Source organism: Sciurus carolinensis, chromosome 7, assembly GCF_902686445.1.
Source record: "Sciurus carolinensis chromosome 7, mSciCar1.2, whole genome shotgun sequence".
Classification (NCBI taxonomy): Eukaryota; Metazoa; Chordata; class Mammalia; order Rodentia; family Sciuridae; genus Sciurus; species Sciurus carolinensis.
In genome coordinates, this window is record NC_062219.1 from 3,677,925 (window position 1) to 3,699,936 (window position 22,012).

Below are 22,012 nucleotides of genomic sequence, written 5' to 3' on the forward strand. Positions count from 1 at the left end.
ACAGAGGAAAGAATCAGCCTGTCCATGGGAGATTTAGTAAAAATGACCCTATGTTAAGTGTCAAGAAAACAAACAATTAAAATATTAGAAGTTGTTCATAACTAGTCACTAGAATTTTGCAGTTAGGTCATGTGAGTATCAAAATTCAGAATTTGGAATGGAAAATGTAGTTTCCAATCTTAATTTATCACATAGGCATGAAATAGTCACCTCCCCTCTTTATTCTAGATTCTAGATGTCTTCTTTAGTCTTCTTTACTAATCAAAGTTTTTTTTTTTTTTTTTTTTGTACCAGGGATTGAACCTAGGGATGCTTAACCACTGAGCCACATCCCCAACCCTTTTTTTTATATTTTATTAGAGACAGAGTCTCACTGAGTTGCTAAGGCTGGGTTTGAAGTCACCATCCTCCTGCCTCAGCCTCCAAAGTCACTGGGATTTCAAGTGTGTGCCACCACACCTGGCCAAATTTTTTTTTTAATTTTTTGTTTTACATCTAATATTAACATGATTTTCATAGAACTTGAGGTGCAAAGTTTTTAATATTAGATTGCAGCTTTTCCTGATTAGCATTTTTTTTTAAAGATTTTGTTTTGAAACAACTTTGTATGGGTAGAGCAAAGTACAAATGCAGCATCCCTCCTGGAAGAATCTCCAGGTCAGGTTCCCACAGAGTTCACAGTCAAGGAAGGGAACACCTGCTACAGGGCACTCATTTTGCTTTTATATTAAGCAATCAAAATCACCTCAGCCATAATTTCCTGCCTTTGGTTTCCAAAGAGTATATTATCTTTAACTCTTATGTCATGTGTTTTCAGACATAATTTTCTTGGTTCTCTTTTTGCTATTGACTCTGTTTTCTATGCTAATTGCTTATTTTGTTTGTGCTTAGTCATAATAAACTGGCTTTTATTTTTCCTCATTATACATGTGACAGTGACATGCATGTTCTCTGTTCAGGGAATTCCAGAATATGCTGGTTGAATCTCTTCGAGTGCAGGATTCCTCCTCCCGGTCCTGCCTGGACAAAGGAGAAGCACCACTAGTGGGTTGTCCCCCGCTCACTGATGGCAGCCACCCCTGCCTGGGCACGCACTGTCACAGGAGCAGAAGTGGGTGTTGGCAGGCTGCACACATGAGGTTCCCAGCAGCATGAGAACCTCTCGGGGCCAACACAGGGAGGTGTCACAGGCCCATGCAATAACTTTGCGGGGCTTCCTGGAAGGACTGTGCTTCTTTGGGTCCAATACCTGGTCATGTGCACTGGACGTTGATTTATTGTCCTCATACATAGGTTGTGTTTTGGAATCCATCTGTTAGGGAAAATACTCACTTATTCACATTGCAATTTATTGTGATTACATAAATTCAGTAATGTGTAGTGAAAAAAGGTACTCGCAAAGATGTGTATTTACATTTATATATGAAGTCTGTGTTAACATTTTTTCCTTTCAGACTTAAGACATAGAATGCTGTAGAAAAATTTTTAATTGGGATCCATTTGTGTGAGTACATATGAAACTTTAAAAATGTATAGTAAGCCAAGGTAGGCTCCTACAATAGCACTGCACCTCCCTCCTTTCTAATTTGACCAAATCATAGACAGCTTTTCATGTAAATAAATATAAACATTTGCCCTCATCTTTCCCTGTGCATTTTTGATTATGTATCTATATTTTTATTATCAGGCTTTTCAGATCCTTTTATAGTAAGTGGCATGGAAAGGCAGGAGGAGGCAGAGTTGCTTTTTCTTTACTTGGAGAATGCTCTTTGCAAGAAACAAAAACAGACTTTTTCTGTAATAGTTCATGTTGTTAGGTCAGTGTTTCACTCTAAACTAAGGCTCCCCAGGGTGGGACACCTTCCCCAGGTGGCATAGCCAGTGACTGCAGGGCGGGGCTTTCAGAAGCAGTGTGTGTGTGTGTGTGTGTATACCTGTGTGTGTGTGTGTGTGTGTGTGTGTGTATACCTGTGTGTGTGTGTGTGTGTGTCTGTTTGTGTATGTGTACTCCAGCATAGACATGTTTGCTAGGGCAGGTACTGGGCTCAGGAAGCAGCTTGGAACTATCATGATACATGATGTGATTTGGAACTAGATTGTCATTGGTAGGATTGGGTAGTAAGTAGTGAGCCTGAGAAGAATTGAAGGATTAAAGAGCGAGCAAACATGAGGAATCAGTGGCCAGGTACCTTGGACATTGAAGAAGGAAAGAGAATCCTAACCTTGTCAGAACGCATCAGCCAGAGGCGTGGGGCATGCTTTGCCCATGTGCTTTGAGGCGACACAGGATGTGCACTTATGCTGGCAGTTAGACTGGGTTTGATTTGCTAAGGAAAACACAGAGCCTGTGAGCCTGCAGTCCTTGCAGGACAATGACGCCGAGCAGCATGGCATTATGTGAAGACCCCCTTTGGCAAGGGGTCTGCAGAGGTCGAACTGAGCTTCCCCGTTGCTAGCGTTGCACAAATGTTCTTCAGGCCATAGGACGCTCAGACCAGCAGGTGGGAACCTCTGCCAGCACGCTTCTCACACTCTGTTGATCATACAAGAGAAGAGCTCTTTAGGGGGAGTGGGGGGTCTCACCTGGACCAGGTGCAAACCATCAGTCTCCCTTTGAAGTAAATAGTGCTGTGGAGCTGGTGTCAAATGCCCCAACTGCTAGGGCCCACGGTAGAGAGAGTACCATTAGCAAACGTGGTTCACACTTGGCCAGGATGCTGGCCGTTCAGTCCTGAATTCAGCAGGACAGCTCAGACGATTCCAGGTCTGCTGTATTGAGTCCTCACAGCACAAGTGTCAGTGGTCCTTTGCCGTATTCACAGGGGTGGACCCCATCTAGGTACCTTGAATATGCCTCACCATGGCCATATGGGCAGGCATTTTTGAAATCTTGAGAAGGTAATTTGGAAAAGTGTTACTGTGGTGGCGGTATTTCATTTTTCCTCTGCAATTACTGTTCGCTTCTATTTGTTATGTTTAACCTTTACAGTTTTCAAAAAATAAAGTTCTAAGATTTCCTAAGAAGAAGCGTTGCAAAGAGTCTTGAATTTGTTGAGAGTAAATGACATGCTCTGAATTTCAGAACCTGCTCAGGGTTTCTAATTGTGTTTTTCCCTTCATCCCTCAGATGAATCAGCTCCTAAGGAAGTCAGCAGGGTAAGTAATGTAAACATAATTTCTACTACTGTCACAGTGTAGGAAATAAGATGCCCTGTACATTTTCTCAGTATTTTAACATGTTAGAGTGTCAGATAAATCATGGCAACAGCTGAGTGCCCTCTCAAAGCATCACTCTCTTATACGAACTCATCAGCACAGAGAAGTTGCGACTTGGAGGCTGCAAGATTGAGGACAGCTAACAGGTGCATTTAGCATGGCTGACACGTGCTGGTGGGGTTTTCTGAATCAGCAGCCAATATCTAGAATTTGGAAGACTGTCAAATGAATTGGATTTCTGCCTTCTCTTGAAAAGTCAGAAGACGAGGTAGCAGCAGCACAGCATTCCCAGGCGGCAGCAGTCTGCTAAGGCCAGCAGCAGAGGCCACCGTGAGACGCCTCCTGTGCTCATCGAGTTCTCAGTCCTCCAGGCGCTATGTTCCTGATGAGCCCTGGCTTCATGCACCCCCTTTTGGGGAGAACCAACAGTGATGCCTCATGGCTGATGTTGCTCGAGACTTTCAGAAATACCAAAAGCACTGTTTTCATGTCCCAGAGAAATGCTTCATGATGACTTTCAGAGACGTAGTGAACTTGAGAACTCAGGGGATGTGAGTGCTGAGAGCATTCAGCATCTGGATTTAAGAATGCGAGTCATTAGTTATTTCATAAGAAAGAAGAATCTTCTAAATTTGGATTAAATTTTGAAAATAATCTGTTTGAATTGTATCAGATGTACCTAATGTAAGAAATAACTGTTTTCTGTAGATACCAATTTAATAACTTAGTAGAATCACATATGGAGGTCTATTTCTTAAGTTTTGATTGTATGAAGAAAAAAATCTCTAAAATGACCAGGGCCAGGTCTGGGGGCTGGTGGCAAACAGGATTCCCCTGTCCCTGGCAACCTGACAGACTGACGGGCTTCCCTGAGCTTCAGCGCCTTGTCAGGTGCGGCACTTGATTTCACTTCTCTAGAGTTCAGTGTGGGAGAGTTGGCGAGTCTGTGTGCCCCAAGGTGTGCCCAGAGGTGGAGAGGGCAGCCTAGGATCTTTTGCTAGGAGCAACAAAATACATTACGAACGGGTGCTTGAGGATCACAGCGGGATTGTGACAGTGAACCTGAGCAGGGTTGCAGCATCGCTGTTTCTGATTTCTGACGCTGTACCAAGCTTTCCATAAACCGAGTGTTGGAAAGGATGATTAAACTCAGTTAAATCTTGACACCTTGAAGAGATTTTAGATTTGTTGTTATTTTTTGAGGGATGTTGGAGAGGGAATGCTCAAAATAGGATCTGGGTGGTGCTGGACTGGGTGTGTGGCAGTGTGTGACCCAGGCAGCTCTCCAGGGACGAGTCTGAGGAGAGACCTGGGGACATGAAGAGCCTGGCCAGGCGCAGGGCTGGCAGGGTGGCGGGGAGCACAGGGTGCAGATCAGCCTGCCCGGGCCTCCCTTGTGTCCACCTCCCCAACACTCTGACCCCTCTCTTGTGATGTGACTTTTACTGTTGTGCTGATAAAGTAGGTCCAGTTTATAGGTAAAAATGATTCCTGACCAGAAGAAGGAAAGAAAGCACCAGATGAGAGAATCTGGGTGCCGAGTCACTGGGGCGAGTCAGATGGCAGCCAGGTCCAGAGTTCCCGGGGTGGGCTTTGCCCCTCAGAAGCTGTTGGAGGTGGCCTCCTTCACACTCCTGTCCACAGGTGTGAAGGAGAAATCTGAGCTCATTTCCACTTTCCTTAGTAAAAGTGACTTTTTTCATTTCTAAATACTTATAAAAGCCGTAACTTGCTCATAGAATGTATGTCAATGTTTTAACTTTTATTAATTTAGCCAGGTATCTGGGGGGCTTTCTCAGTCACGTTAAAATTCCTTTTAGTTCACGATATTCTTACCTTCATTTCCTGACACTTGGATTCTTCACATTCATTTCATTCTCTTAAGATCACCAAGTACCTGTCTCTTGTTTTCTTCTGTTCTTTGAGTGCTTGTTCTAGAAACACACACATTCATTCTGTGTCATTGGCTTGAACTTCTGCAGCATGGTTCTCTTGGTACTGTTTATACTTCTGCTTAAATTCATAATGGTGCTTTTAATTAAATTTACACCTGTGTTTGGGTGCGTCTCCTCATTTCAGTCTGTCTTGTGATTGCATTGGCAATCTCATGGTGCTCATTCCTCTTGAAATATTTTGAGAGCGCACAGCAAATGCTTTTCCAGAGTTCAGTTTGCACATATCCTTCCTCCTATGTCATCCTAAACTAGCTTTTACCCTGTGTACCCTGGTGTCGTACTCACTCCTCAGGGAGTTTGGGTTCGTTGTTATCTTGTTTAATGTGGCCATGCATGTCAGGGAGGCGTTGTTGGTAAGTTTTCAGTGTTCACTCTGGATGCTGCGAGGTCGGCCACTGGAGGTGGGTTTGCCTCCTCCGGTCTGACTGTTCATGTCAGACACTATTGGAGGGCTGGATAATGAGGTTCAGTGGCCCCGCTTCATTTTAGAGTGACTGATGAGGAGTCCCGTGGGAACCAGAGCTGTGGCCATTCCCAGAGGGGAATGATCACTGGGACTTTTCTCTGGGTCGATTGAAACAAATTGCTGTACTGGAATCCAGAGTTCATTATCTGATCTTCGTTTTAACTTGATCTGGTAGACAGTGTGACTCTACCCATTTCATTAGTGTTTTGTGTGCCAAGTTAAGCAGTCTGCTCAGTTCTTTTGGTGAGACATGAAGCTTCTCTGGATTTCTCTTCCATGTTTGTGTTGTGGACCCAGCCTGAACTCACATCCAGCTCATACCACATTAGACTGCAATCCTATGTCACTGCTTTCCCGCAAATAATTTTTACTTACTTTATAAGATAGCATCCTTTCGTGGGGAGGGGGATTTAACTAAGTTCTTGCAAGCCCTTTTCAGCTGGGCTTCCTTGGTGTGCTGTACAACAAAGGCGTCTTGGAACTCACTGGGTGTCATTGCTGTCTTCTCATATGTACTTTTCTCTGGTTATATAGTAAAGTGAGGGAGGAGAAGTCATAGTTGACAACTTTAAAATAATTATTTTTCCTGGGGGTAACCAACCTGGTTTTCCTATGTGGTAATAACATATCTGTTACTGTACCTAAGAATTAGAATTATCTATTTGACACCCATGACCACACAGCTGCAGATCAACTTTACCCTATGTAGTAATCATTTCTGTCACAGGAAGAAGTGTTATTAGGAGGGAGTAAGGGTTCTGTTTAGGGCAAAAAGGAAAGAAATTGCTCCTGCCTGGAAAGTTGGGGAAGAGGAGGGATTGCTGGTGGCAGCAATGCCCAAACACAGCAGCAGGATTTTCAGTAGAGAGCGGGAGGGAGGAGTGGGAAGACAGACCGTGAACACATGAAGCAACATGGAATGAGGTCCAGGAGGACTGGTGCGTGTTCACACCTCACCTTTCTGACATAAGGTGAAGCACGAGAATGGATTAGCTCAAAGACATTTATGAACTTGCTCGCTCTCTCTCTTCCTTTTTCTTTTATTTATTTATTTTTTTAAAATTTATTTTTATTGTAAACAAATGGGATACATGTTGTTTCTGTTTGTACATGAAGTAACGGCACACCATTTACGTAATCATACATTTACATAGGGTAATGATGTTTGCTTCATTCTGTTATTTTTTCCTTCCCCCCCACCCCTCCCACCCCTCCTACCCCCTTTCCCTCTATACAGTCCCTCCTTCTCTCCATTTTTGCCCCCTCCCACCCACATTATGTGTCATCATCCACTTATCAGCAAGATCATTCATCCTTTGGTTTTTTGAGATTGGCTTATCTCACTTAGCATGATATTCTCCAATTTCATCCATTTACCTGCAAATGACATCATTTTATTATTCTTTATGGCTGAGTAATATATATATCACAGTTTCTTTATTCATTCATCAATTGAAGGACATCTAGGTTGGTTCCACAATCTGGCTATCGTGAATTGGGCAGCTATGAACATTGATGTGGCTGTATCTCTGTAGTATGCTGATTTTAAGTCCTTTGGGTATAGGCTGAGGAGTGGGATGGCTGGGTCCATTCCAGGTTTTCTAAGGAATCTCCACACTGCTTTCCAGAGTGGCTGCACTAATTTGCATCCCCACTAGCAATGTATGAATGTACCTTTTTCCCCACATCCTCTCCAACACCTATTGTTGCTTGTATTCTTGATAATCGCCATTCTAATTGGGGTGAGATGGAATCTTAGGGTGGTTTTGATTTGCATTTCTCTTATTACTAAAGATGGTGAACATTTTTTCATATGTTTGTTGATTACTTGTAGATCTTCTTCTATGAAGTGTCTGTTCATTTCCTTAGCCCATTTATTTATTGGGTTATTTGTATTCTTGGTGTAGAGTTTTTTGAGTTCTTTATATATTCTGGAGATTAGTGCTCTATCTGAAGTATGAGTGGCAAAGATATTCTCCCACTCTGTAGGTTCTCTCTTCACATTGCTGATAGTTTCCTTTGCTGAGAGAAAGCTTTTTAGTTTGAATCTATCCCAGTTATTGATTCTTGCTTTTATTTCTTGTGCTATGGGAATCCTGTTAAGGATGTCTGATCCTAGGCCGACATGTTGAAGATTTGGACCTACTTTTCCTTCTATAAGATGAAGAGTCTCTGGTCTGATTTTGAGGCCCTTGATCCATTGTGAGTTGAGTTTTGTGCAGGGTGAGAGATAGGGGTTTAGTTTCATTCTGTTGCAAATGGATTTCCAGTTTTCCCAGCACCATTTGTTGAAGAAGTTATCTTTTCTCCATTGCATATTTTTGGCACCTTTGTCTAGTATTAGAAAATTGTATTTATTTGGATTTGTGTCCATGTCCTCTATTCTGTACCATTGCTGTACCTATTTTGGTGCCAATATCATGCCGTTTTTGTTACTATTGCTTTGTAGTATAGTTGAAAGTCTGGTATTGCGATATCTCCTGTTTCATTCTTCCTGCTAAGGATTGCTTTAGCTATTCTGGGTTTCTTATTCTTCCAGATGAATTTCATGATTGCTTGCTCTTTTTCTGTAAGGTACATCATTGGGATTTTAATTGGAATTGCATTGAATCTGTATAGCACTTTAGGTAATATGGCCATTTTGACAATATTAATTCTGTCTATCCAAGAACACGGGAGATCTTTCCATCTTCTAAGGTTTTCTTTAATGTCTTTTTTTAGTGTTCTGTAGTTCTCATTGTAGAGGTCTTTCACCTCTTTTGTTAGATTGATTCCCAAGTATTTTATTTTTTTCAAGGCTATTGTGAATGGGGTAGTTTTCCTAACTTCTCTTTCTGAAGATTCATCACTTATATATAAAAATGCATTAGATTTATGAACATTGTTCTTATATCCTGCTACTTTATTGAATTCACTTATGAGTTCTAAAAGTGTTTGGTGGAATTTTTTGGCTCCTCTAAATATATAATCATGTCATCGACAAATAGGGATAGTTCAAGTTCTTCTTTTCCTATTCGTATCCCTTTAATTTCTTTGGTCTGTCTAATTGCTCTGGCTAGAGTTTCAAGGACAATGTTGAATAGAAGTGGTGAAAGAGGGCATCCCCGCCTTGTTCCAGTTTTTAAGGCGAGTGCTTTCAGTTTTTCACCATTTAGAATGATATTAGCCATGGGATTAGCGTAGATGGCCTTTACAATGTTAAGGAATGTTCCCACTATCCCTGTGTTTTCTAGTGTTTTGAGCATGAAGGGATGTTGTATTTTATCAAATGCTTTTTCTGCATCTATCGAAATAATAATCATGTGATTCTTGACTTTAAGTCTGTTGATATGGTGAATTACATTTATTGATTTCCGGATGTTGAACCAACCTTGCATCCCTGGGATAAAACCCACTTGATCGTGGTGCAGTATCTTTTTAATATATTTTTGTATGCAATTTGCCAAAATTTTGTTGAGAACTTTTGTGTCGATGTTCATTATGAATATTCATCTGAAATTTTCTTTCCTTTATGTCTGTCTGGTTTAGGTATCAGGGTGATATTGGCTTCATAGAATGAGTTTGGGAGGGTTCCCTCCTCTTCTGTTTCATGGAATACTTTGAGGAGTATTGGAATGAGCTCTTCTTTAAAGGTTTTGTAGAACTTGGCTGAGAACCCATCTGGTCCCGGACTTTTCTTTGTTGGTAGGCTTTTGATGACTTCTTCAATTTCATTACTTGAAACTGGTCTCTTTAAGTTGTGTATATCCTCCTGGATCAGTTTAGGTAATTCATATGTCTCTAGAAACTTGTTGATGTCGTCAAGATTTTCTGTTTTGTTGGAGTATAGGTTTTCAAAATAGCTTCTAATTATGTTTTGTATTTCACTGTGTCAGTTGTGTCTAATTATGTTTTTTATTTCCTTGTTCATTCTGAATTTTAGTAATTTGAGTTTTCTCTCTCTTTCTCTTTGTCAGTGTGGCTAAGGATTTATCAATTTTGTTTATTTTTTCAAAGAACCAACTATTTTTTAAATTTTTTCTATTGTTTCTTTTGTTTCAATTTCATTGATTTCAGCTCTGATTTTAACTATTTCCTGTCTTCTACTACTTTGGTTTTGCTCTGTTCTTCTTTTTCTAGGGCTTTGAGCTGTAGTGTTAAGAAATTTATTTGTTGATTTTTTCTTCTTTTATTGAGTGGGCTCCATGAAATAAATGTTCCTCTAAGTACTGCTTTCATGGTGTCCCAGAGATTTTGATATGATGTGTCTTTGTTCTTATTTACTTATAAGAATTTTTTTATTTCCCTCCTGATGTCTTCTGTTATCCATTCATCATATAATAGCATATTATTTAATCTCCACGTGTTGGAGTAGTTTCTGTTTTTTATTCTGTCATTTATTTCTAATTTCAATCCATTATGATCTGATAGAATACAAGGTAGTATCTCTGTCTTCTTGTATTTGCTAACATTAGCTTTATGGCATAAAACATGGTCTGTTTTAGAGAAGGATCCATGTGCTGCTGAGAAGAAAGTGTATTCACTCTTTGTTGGATGATATATTCTATAAATGTCTGTTAAGTCCAAATTATTTGTTGTGTTATTGATATCTATGGTTTCTTTTTTTTCTTCAATTTTTGTTTGGAAGATCTGTCCAGTTGTGAGAGAGGTGTGTTAAAATTGTCTAGTATTATTGTGTTGTGGTCTGTTTGATTTCTGGAATTGAGAAGGATTTGTTTGACGTACATGGATGAGCCAATGTTTGGGGCATAGAAATTTATGATTGTTATGTCTTGCTGATTTATGCTTCTCTTAGGCAGTATGAAGTGTCCTTTATCCCTTCTGACTAACTTTGTCTTGAAGTCCACATTATCTGAAATGAGGATAGATACTCCAGCTTTTTTGCTGTGTCTATGTGCATGGTATGTTTTTTCCCATCCTTTCACCTTTAGTCTGTGGGTATCTCTTTCTATGAGATGAGTCTCTTGCAGGCAGCATATTGTTGGACCTTTTGTTTTAATCCAATCTGCCAGTCTATGTCTTTTGATTGATGAGTTCAGGCCATTAACATTCAGGGTTATTATTGAGATATGATTTGTATTCCTGGTCATTTGGCTTATTTTTGTTTTTTGACACGACTTGGTTTCTCCTTTATTTGGCTATTCCTTTAGACTAGTTCCTCCCTTTGCTGATTTGCATCATTGTTTTTCATCTCTTCCTCATGGAATATTTTGCTGAGATTATTATTATCCTGTATTATTCTGTAATGCTGACTTTCTTTTTGTAAATTCTTTTAGCTTTTGTTTATCATGGAAGGATTTTATTTCGTGATCAAATCTGAAGGTAAGTTTTGCTTGGTTGTCATCCGTTTTCTTTCAGGGCTTGATAAATGTTGTTCTAGCCCTTCTAGCTTTTAGGGTCTGGTTGAAAAATCTGCTGATATCCGTATTGGTTTCCCCTGAATGTAATTTGATTCTTTTCTCTCACAGCCTTTAAAATTCTGTCTTTATTTTGTATGTTAGGTATTTTCATAATAATGTGCCTTGGTGTGGGTCTGTTGTAATTTTGTATATTTGGGGTCCTATAAGCCTCTTGTACTTGATTTTCCATTTCATTCTTCAGATGTGGGAAATTTTCTGATATTATTTCATTGAATAGATTATTCATTCCTTTGGTTTGTTTCTCTGTGCCTTCCTCAATCCCAATAATTCTTAAATTTGGCCTTTTCATGATATCCCATAATTCTTGTAGATTCTGTTCCTGATTTCTTACCCTCTTCTCTGTCTGGTCAACTTTGTTTTCAAGATTAAACATTTTGTCTTCAATATCTGAGGTTCTGTCTTCCAGGTATTCTATCCTATTGGTTATGTTTTCTATGGAGTTTTTAATTTGGTTTATTGTTTCCTTCATTTCAAGGATTTCTGTTTGGTTTTTTTTCAGTATCTCTAACTCTTTATTGAAATGATCTTTCGCTTCCCATATTTGCTTTTTTAGCTGTTGATTGTTGCGATCATTCAATGCCTGCATTTGCTCTTTCATGTCCTCGTTTGCTTCCCTGATCATTTTTTTTAATTATGTACATACTGAACTCCCTTTCTGACATTTCTTCTGCCATGATGTCATTAGGTTTTTTTGATATAGCATCTAGGTTTGTTTGGGACATTTTCTTCCCTTGTTTTCTCATATTGGTCATATATCAGTGGGACTCTGAGATATTGCAGATTTCCTCTGTTGGCTTATAGAGCTCCTGTAGATTTCCAGTGTATCACCTCCTAATCTTTAGTAGCCTGATGTCCTGGAGGAACTTGATATTGCAGTGCTCCTGAAGAAAGCTGCCCCTGGCCTGCCGCTGGGTCCAGGTTTTGGGGCTGGCTGTGTGCAGAAAGACTCTCACTGGGCGGGCCTGCTCTGAGCAGCTGCCGGTGGACCAGGCCTGCTGGCGGGAGCAGCCGGGCTGTTCACGGAAGCCTCTTGCTGCCCGGTCCTGCTCCAAGAAGCTGACTATGGACCAGGATGTGGACCAGTGGGAGGGAGCCTGGCTGTTCATGGAAGGGGTAGCCCGGCTGCTCAGAGAAGCCTCTCACTGCCCGGCCCTGCTCTGAGAAGCTGCCAACTGTCCAGGCCTGCTGCCCGGGCCGAGCTTCACCCAGTGGGAGAGACTCACCCAGTAGCTCTGAGTTGGTCCGGGTCTCTCAATCCCCTTCTTGAATCCTGAATTCTGGAGCGACATGAGATGCAGTCACCCTCTAGTCCACCATCTTGGTCCCCTCATCCATTCTCTTTCTTTTTCTTTGTTCATCTCAATGTCAGAAATGTATTAAAAAGTTTCCTATATAGATTCTAGTTTTATTTGATCGAAGTCTGCTCCATCATGGTGACATCACTCAAAAGTCGAGCATCTAAGAAGGGTGCCCAGATATCTACAAACACTGACTGTGGAATTGGGGCCTCATTCAGCCTAATGAGAAGTTGAGTTAGATTTCCTTTTGAACTTTCAATTATTGTGATATGATTTGTATTCCCAGTCAATTGACTCATATCAAAATGTGTTTACTGTAAATTCTCACTGTAAGAGCAATGCTCTGCGTCACACAGAAGGAAGAGAGTTTCTGTGATGTAGAACTTTGCTTCTTTGAGGTGTATGTCTGTGTTTTCACACATTTTTCTCCTTGCTATTCAAATCCTTTTTCTGTATTTGTATTATCTATAGACTCGTTTCTTTGAATCAACCTTTTTTGTTCAATCATTTCGATAAGGAGTGCTGGACCCCGAGGAGTGGGATGGAGCTTCCTTTCTTGGCTTCTGTTCGTAGAATGCAGCCTGAGAGCCTCTGGCCGCAAGGTCCAGGAGGGATCCTGAAGCTTCATTGCTTGAGCCCTTTCATCCAGATGCACAGCGAGCTCTGCAAAAGACACGTCCCAAATGAAAGGGTTGACATAATTGACTCCCTCATACGACCTTAAATAAAGCTTCAGCAGCATCTGATTAACTGTGATCACAATTATGCACCATGTCTAATCAGTCACTGAAGACAAAATGTAGAATTTCTAGAATTTCAGTAAGACTCTGTTTAGAAAGCAAGATGGTATTATTAACTTAAATGAACAAATGACTTCAAAACAAAGAGTACCTATGCCTTATAAAAGTCATTAACTGCTGACCAGCTGAAGACTGCGGCAGAACGCTTCCAGTACCGATTCCAAGTGCTGCCACCTCTTTCTGGTGGTTGTTGCCCTTATTTTTTTTTTTTTCCTGTCAGATATGCACTTCCTTTGCTAATGGGGGTACTACTGGCCTTGCTTGGTAACATAGGCTTGATGAGATTTCTTCAGAGAAGGTGGTCTGGACTTCTCTTCACAGATGCCTCAGCTTGGGCCCTGCCGCTACCATTCTTAAATCACAGATGCCTCTGTGTGTTTGTGAAGCCTGAGCCCAGCCGACAGTGGCCCCGTGTCTTGTTGGCCTGCACATCAGACAGTCTGCCCAGCTGTCTGCTTGCTTCTGTATCCGAGGTCGAGTGTCACACTCCGATTCACCTCAGGGAGGCCCCTTCCAGCACCTGTGCCTTGACTCAAGTCCACCCCTTGGTCTGGAGCTGCTCTCATTCAGTTAAAGTTGTTCAGACTTGGATTTTTAAAAAATCAAAACTGTGTCTCTGAGGTATGTTAAAATGTCAGTAATGTTTGAGCTGGGTTGTGGCTCAGTGGTAGAGCACTTGCCTAGCAGGGGTGAGGCACTGAGTTCTATTCTCAGCACCACACAAATAAGGGCATTGTGTCCATCTTCAACTTAAAAAAGAAGTCAGTAATGTCAGTTGTGAATATTTCTTCTGGCCTCTTTCCCACCATGTATTTATATAGTAGTAATTACAGTGCATATGCTATTTTGATTTGCTTTTCTTTATGATTTACATTATGCCATAAACATTTCAATCTCCTTGTGCAGTCTTAATATTATCTTTAATGACTAAAAATATCCAGCTGAGTTTCTGTGTCACAATTTTTCACTTTTTAATTTTGCTATTCTATCTTTTGACCATGAATAACTTATCTTTTTGTGCCTGACTCATTTTACTTCACATAGTGATCTTTAGTTTCATCCAGTGTCTTTGCAAATAGGATTTAGTTCTTTTAATGGCTGAATAGTATTCAACTGTGTATGCAGACCACATTTTCTTTGTGCATTCATCATTGATGAGCATTTAGGTTTTCCCATTTCTTGGCTGTTTTGAATAGTGCTGCAGTAAACATGGAGGGCAGGTGTCTCTTCAGCCCGCTGACTTCATTTCCTTGGGCTCTATATCCAGAAGTGGAATCCTAGACCACACTCTTGTTGGTGTTTTGAGGCACCTTCATCCTGATTTCCATAATGGCCTCACTGATTTACACTTCCACCACCAGTGTGCAAGGGCTCCTTTTCTCCACATCCTCACCAGTACTTATCTTTTGTCTTTTTGATGATAATTATTCTTATTGGCATGAGATAATATTTCATGGTGGTTTTGATTCACATTTCCCTGATTAGTGATGTTGAACATTTTTATCCCTTTAGTCATTGTATGTCTTTCCCTGAAAAATGTCTGCCAGCTCTATTGCCCATTTTTGAATCAGGGTTTTTGTTTTTGCTATTGAGGTTTTTTGATTTCCTTATATATTTTGGATAGCAACCCCTTATCAGATGTACTATTTGAAAATATTTTCTCCCATTCTGTAGGTTGCCTCTATTAATTTTAAGAATTTAAAAAGAAACTTTTTAAATCAAAGGGGACATACTAATAAAGTGAAGAAATTCCTAGACCAAAATTTAAAATATAGAGATGATTAGTAATATTAATGTAGTTATCTGTGTATATCAATAAAATAGACTAGTTTGGGCAATCTTTACAAGAAGTAAAAATATACAATGATTTGGACTGAAAAAGGCACTATAAATATAGATGATAAGGAGATTTTAGTTACTTAATAGAGAATACTATTTTGTACTATACTGGAAATTTTAGATGAAGTGGTCAGTTGAGGAAATTATAAATTATCAAAGTTGATTAAAAAAGAGTTAGGAAACTTAAATATACTGTTAACCAATGAAAAAACTTAAAATATTAGCAGAAGACCACCTAAAATCTCAAGATTCTTCAAAGCTTTTACTGGATTATTCCCCCAAAGATTAAAGGTGAACATTCCTATATTACATAAAATCTGTATTTCAAAAGCTAGAAATGAACTCATCCCAGAAAAGATTACTGTGATAGAAAAATTAGAGCACTGTAGAAAAAGTTTTGCCCACTACGTCCCAAGTTTTCAATTTTGTGTGAACATGATAAATACCAATTATTTCAAAGTTACTACAAGTGGTATGTTTGTTGCTCAGTGTAAGTTCTTATAGATGTTCCACATCTGGAATGATGGAACAAAATGAACGAAACAAATAAAAAAGCTGCTAATCAGTTTCATTAGTGCAGACATAGTGCAGAAGTCCTAGGTAAAGCAATTCAATAGTGCTTTAAAAGAAAAAATTTCATTGCCAAGGGTGATTGACAAGTAGAATTCTTGTTAGAGAGCTAACAAGAATTGCTGATTAGCTCAGATGTGTGACGTAAGAACAGAGAGGAGAAAGGCTGCCTTTGGGTTCTGCCTGAACCATTGGAAGGGCAGTTGCCATGTCCAGGGGGGAGCGTGCAGAGTGGGCAGAGCACCTGCATTTGTGTGTGGAGTCACTGCAGGTGCTCAGTTTTGGAGGTGTTGAGTTGGAGATGCTTGATGGATTCCCATATGGAGATGTGAAGTTGTAGGTTAGATTTGAGTGGAGTTTGGGTGAATGGCCTGGGTTGGAATCATTAACTTTGAAGACTCAATAAGATGAGTCTTATTATAAGATGAGCCATTAGCACATAGATGGTGTACAGCATCCTGAGCCAGGGTGAGGCCACCTGGGAAGTGAATATGGACCAGCCCTGGGACGTGACATTCAGAAGTCTGAGACAGGAGGAAGAACTTGCAAAGAAGACTGAAAAGCAGTGTCCAGGAGGTGGGAGGAGAACCCAGGGCCACTGTGTCTTGAAGTCGTGAAGAAATTACTTCAAATTAGCGAGAATAATAAGTGACTTCACTTCTCGCTGGTACTCAAGGGGAGGACCTGGAGAGGTGCCTGGGGGTGGAGTGACTTCTGTCAGGCTTCTGTAGACTTTCACTGGAGTGGTTGGAATGATTTTAAAAATAAAAAGAGAAGTTGTAGCTAACAAGTTCAGACAATGGAGTTTTGCCTTAAAAGGGAGGAGAAAAATGGGCTGGTAACTAGATAGGAAGGAGGTTAAGAGAAATATTTTGTTTTTAGCATTTTTATTTAAAAAAGTAGGGTAAATAACAGTATGTTTGTGTATTTATGGAAAAGAACCAGTGGAAAGAGCAAATGCAGTGGCAACAGGACAGCTGCGGAGCACGGAGGGCACAGAGGGCCTCCTGGCCTCCAGCGCCTCCCCACGAGGCTCTGCTTTCCCGCCTCTTCATGACCGGATTCTCTCTGCTTCTTTTCTTACTACACCATGTAAAAAGGGGTTTTCTAACTGGTTATCAGAAAAATGAGTTATAACCAAATAAAACAGAAGAAATAACAACAACAAGAACAACAAAAAAAAAAAACTTGTAAGAGTCAATATTTCTCTCCCAGCGAGGAGAAAATTTGAATTTTATTTTCCATTCGGGCGAGGCATAAGCCAAAAGTAAGTTGATTCACTGATTGTCTAAGGGAAGGATCCTGATCAGTCTTGTTCAGGGCAGCTTTTTATTAATGTTGATATTCATAGAAACACAAATCTGAGTTATTGTAGCCGATTTTTTAGCAAACTTCAGTCCGTTTCAAAGGCATAGTATTAAAACGTGGTTCAGTGTTAAGTGAAGGTGCTGGCAGGACCGTGGAGGGAGCTGCTAGGGTAGCTGAGGGCCCTCTTTCCAGCTGGTGACTGGGGCTGAGTGACACCACCAAGTGCAGAAGTGAGGACTTGTGAGCAAGCACACAGAGAGCTTTTCCTTTCCTTTTTATTTTTATTTTATAAATTTTTAAATTTGTTCTCTTTAGTTATACACGACAGTAGAATGCATTTTGATACATCATACGAATCATACGTAAATGGAGTATAACTTCTCATTCTGGTTTTACATGATGTAGAGTTACACAGGTCTTGTATCATATGTGCACACAGGGTAATAATGTCTGATTCATTCTACTGTCATTCCTACCCCCACCCCTCCCTTCGCTGCCCTCTGTCTGATCCAAAGTACCTCCCCCTCCCTTATTGTGAATCAGCATCCACATATCAGAGAAAACATTTGACCTTTGGTTCTTTGGTACTGGCTTATTTCACTTAGTGTAATATTCTCCATCCATTTACTGGCAAATGCCATAATTTCATTCTTCTTTAATGCTGAGTAATATTCCATTGTCTAAATATACCGCAGTTTCTTTACCCATTCATCTGTTGAAGGGTACCTAGGTTGGTTTCATAGTTTGAGCTGCTTCTTTTAAATCTCCCCGAATCTACAGGTAAAGTCTTTTAAGTCGGGCTCTGGCCGTGAAGTGGGCTTTGGAGAGTTCAAGATAATACTTATCAACAAATACCTGGAAGGCAAGCAGGTATCTAGTCTTGTTGATTATCAACAGATCTGTAAGACTTAGAAGCCAGAGGAACAGGCAATAGATGTTGTGTTCCAGTCAGGCAAAGTGAAAGTCTGACATTTTGAATTCTTAAAATCAAAGAGCCTAGCAAGCATCTCTCACCCAGATGGAAGATCTCATCAACCTTACAGAGGACGAGCCCCAGGACACCTTCCAGTAGAGTCCACACTCTCCTCATTAGGTAGCTTGAAAGATCTTCAGGCACTTGAACTTGTGCTTTGTGACAGTCTGAAATAAAAATTCTCATCATCAATTACGTATTGCTTGCTTCAGTCTGAACTTTGTTTCTGAGGCTTGGCTCCTGGTTGCTAACTGCAGCCATAGGACACTCAGAAGTCTATGCAGACCATGAGTGGAGCTCATGGCTTCCCAAGCCAGATAGGTGCAAGAGGCTTCCCAGCATAAAGGAACACACCATTCTGCTATACGGAAACTGTGTGTGCTGTTTAATTCCTGGAAAGTGTTTGCTAAAGATGATAACATTTGTACATAAGTCAGAGCCCTAATTTTAATGATAGATTAAAACCTTGGGCCATTTGTTGATTAAAGCGTATTCTGGGTTCCATGATAACAGAATGATGATAATGGTATACAGGAGAAATCTTCTTAGTCATCTTATTCTCTGTGGTGGGAGGCAGAAGTCATTAAACCTAAAAAATGGTATGAGATCTTTAGGATGACTGGGGATGTGGCCCTGTGGCCAAGTGCCCCTGAGGCCAATCCCCGTAAACCTTCCCCCACAACATCTTTATAATAAAAAGTTTTTTTAAGTGGAAACTAAGCCCTTTCCACTTTTGCAGGACTTTAAATTACCACCTGTTCTGTCGCGCTATTCTTGGCAGCCACAAACCAATAGCAGATTATAGATTTTGAAAATTATTACAACTGAAGAACCGTATTCAGTTCAAACATCTGGCTGGTCCTGGTCCACTGGATCAAAGACTGTGTAAAGGCTTTTGTTTTGGGCGCATTTCTCCATTGTGTGAAAAAGCATACCCATCCAGTAATAGTGCAGCCATGAGTAAAATCTAGTTGCTCCTAGACTTCAGTTCAGTGTCTTAGATGGTAACAAAGGTGTCAGAGGTGCTTTATTTTTTTCTTGCACTCTTTACAATTTTTATTGGTACATATTTATTATATAGAATTGTGAGTTTAATTGTGGCATATTAGTACATGCATAAAATTTGATCAATTTCACTATTTTATTCTTTTATTTGTTCTAATTAGTTGTACATGACAGTAGAATGCATTTATACATTTTGATAGATCATACATAAATGGAGTGCAACCTCTCATTGTTCTGATTATACATACTGCAGGATCACATAGGTCATGCAGTCATATAGGTACCTGAGGTAATGTCTGTTTCACTCCACCCTCCTTCCTACCTCTGTACCCCTTCCCCTCCCTTCACTCCCCTCTATCTAATCTAAAGTAACCCTATTCTTCCCTAGTTGTTACCACTAGTTGATATTTCCCCCAATAAGGATTCAGACTCCGTCAGAGCAGGAGCCGTAACCTGCCCATGCAATGATGCTGGCAGGCGGCTGGGGAAGTGCATCTGTGGGGCTGAGGTAGACTGCAGCTTTGTTGCCCTCACATCCTCATTGTCACCTGTCCCTGAGTCATTTTTCTACTGGCAGTTTAAGCTTACCACAGATGTTTGCTGTATCAACCAGTGATTTAAAACCATTTTATTTCATGGGTCCTTTTTCACTAAATTAAGATACTCTTCCAAAAGCCCTCTTCATCCTACTGGCCTAACCCTTTGAAAACACTAATGTTCTTTGGGAATATTATATTTTACTACTTGTGTCTTTGCATTGAGCCAGCATGTTTTCAGAAGAGTGCTTGCTTACTTGTAGGTACCTGCACACTTGCTTCTGCCACTTTTAGTATGAAATCCTGTGTCCTGCTTCCTGCTCCTCTGTCCTCACTGGGGTTGTTCTCCTCTAGTTTTGTCTTCATCTCTTCTAGCTTTCTGTAAGGCTCCTCTTCCAAACCTCTGCACTGTGCTACTTTTAAACATGCCCTCCTTCTTCCACAAGGTGTGGCGTACTTCCTCTGCCCTCAGGTACATGCAAGATGAGTGAGGTCAGCTACTCTCTCTTGTTCTTTTTATAATACTAGAATAGGCTTAGGACGAATATCCACTGATCCCCTATTGGCCATTTAGGATTTAAAACCTTTTTTAAAAAGCATTTACAAAGGGCCAGGGTCCTCCTCTGTACTGCTCCCATGCTGTCTGAGCCTCTGGGCTCACAGATGTTTTAAATTGTTCATGTGATTGCTTGTTCCTGGGGTAGTAGAGATTTTTCAGCCTATGGTGTTTTTGTGACATAAATGGTTTTTATTTATAATTTATTTTGCTGTAAAATGCCTGAATCATTCTGATGACTCTATACTTAAAGATACAAAGTCTGGAAAAGTGTTTGGTAGTTTCTTGCAAAGAAAATGTAAACATTTATTTTGTGACCCAGGAATTCCACTCTTGTGTTTGCCTAATTGAAACTTAGGTTCACAAAAGACTTCTTCATCACAGCTTTACTCACAACAGCCCTACCTGGACACAGTCACCTGGAATATCCAACAGCAGCAGGAGAATCAGCAGTGTGTAGTGTCTTCATGCCACAGAGGGCTGAGGCAGGGGAAAGCAGCGCAGGGAGAAACACAGCTTCGTGGAGGGGTCTCCCTGAGGGCCTGCTCAGCACATGAAGCAGGTTCAGAAAAGCACCTGTTCCCTGGTTCCACTTACACACCCTCTTAAAAATGGACTAGCGATCTGAGGTGGATAAAAGCCCTGAGTGGCTGCCTGGGGACAGAGGTTGGGTAGGAAGGACGGTGGAGGGACTTGATGCCGGGCCTATTTGTTCTGTTTTGATTGGAAATTAAGGTAACTGTTATGTTTCAGATTTTTACACTTCAGGTGTTAATTTTACCTAAATGAAAAATATTGACATCTAGTTAGTAGTTTTGCTCTTTGCAGTGGTTTGGCTTAGCTACTCTGAATCTGCCTCTGTGTATTTCTGAGACTCAAGAAAATATGTAGACATTTTAAGGCCATTTATTGATAGCCAGATTTTTCAGCTGTTGGATGAGGCAATTACAAGTGTGGAAATGAGAAATTCTAGAATGTACATGTGGTGGCTGATGGATTCAGAGTGATCAGATTGAGGTCATGGTTTTTAGTTTCTATGTACATATATCTAAATAGACCAATGAGCATGAAATCACATATACATCTTATATATACCTATGTGTGCATTTATGTGCACATATTTATATGATGCCCCTTGATACAATGTCACATTTATGTAAGCTTAGAAGTAGACAGTAGTGAGCAGATACCAATACAGCTCCATTCCCTACTTAAAGAAACTGGAACTTCTTAAGAATTAGAAATCATTGATTGAAGGACTAACAAAGTATGAGTTGAGAAAGAAACGCTGAAGGAACCATGAGGACATTTCAGAAGGATTCGAGCTCTATCTCTGGGCGGTTCCTGCTGGCCAGATCTGGGACAATTGGAGCATCAAATTATACGATGATATTAATAGATTTTGTGCTGCTGAATAAAATAAGAATCTGTGAGTTCATGTTCATATGAATAAGTCACCAAGGAAAATGGAAAGCTCCTCTTCTCAATGGAATGCCAAGTAATGGAGAAGAGAAATGGAATTCTAACTTCATCAGTTGATTATATTGCTGCTGGAAATAACAAATAAAGGAAGTCCTCCATCTAATCTTGAGAAAACATCAGAGAAATCTAAATTGGTCTATATTTTCTTCAAAAGTATCAAGAAATAGGGAAGGATCCGTTCCACATTGACAGACACTAAGGAGACTGAACAACTAAATTCCATAGTGGTCTGGGATTTGAACCTAGACCAGGGAGAAGGGGAAGAGCAATAAAGGAAACTATTGAGACAGTGGATCAAATGTGAATGGATTTTTAGACTTGCTAATATGTGGAAGCAATGTTAATTTCCTGATCATTATAACTTTATTGCAACTACCTAAGAGAATGTTCTTTTGCTTAGGAAATTCACTGATGTGTTTGAGACTATAGGAGCACACAAACTGCTCTTAAATATTAAGAAAAAATATTCGTTACTGTTTTGTGGGTCTGTATCTGTATTCATAGAAATAACAACTTTATTGATAGAATGTACAGAGAGAATGATAAAGCCAATAAGATACGTAAACTGTGTAAACTATTGGTGAATCC

At 40.2% G+C, this 22,012-nt stretch overlaps 1 protein-coding gene across 4 annotated transcripts in view; it reads left to right on the forward strand.

Annotated features, from left to right (window-relative positions):
- Pde10a (phosphodiesterase 10A) overlaps window positions 1-22,012 on the forward strand; it is a 289,793-nt gene that overhangs the window by 164,414 nt on the left and 103,367 nt on the right. For all 4 annotated transcript variants that reach the window (XM_047559021.1, XM_047559022.1, XM_047559023.1 and 1 more), the window contains one exon: window positions 3,128-3,156. In XM_047559021.1, the coding sequence (XP_047414977.1) occupies window positions 3,128-3,156 (29 nt within the window). The remainder of the gene's footprint in view (window positions 1-3,127; window positions 3,157-22,012) is intronic.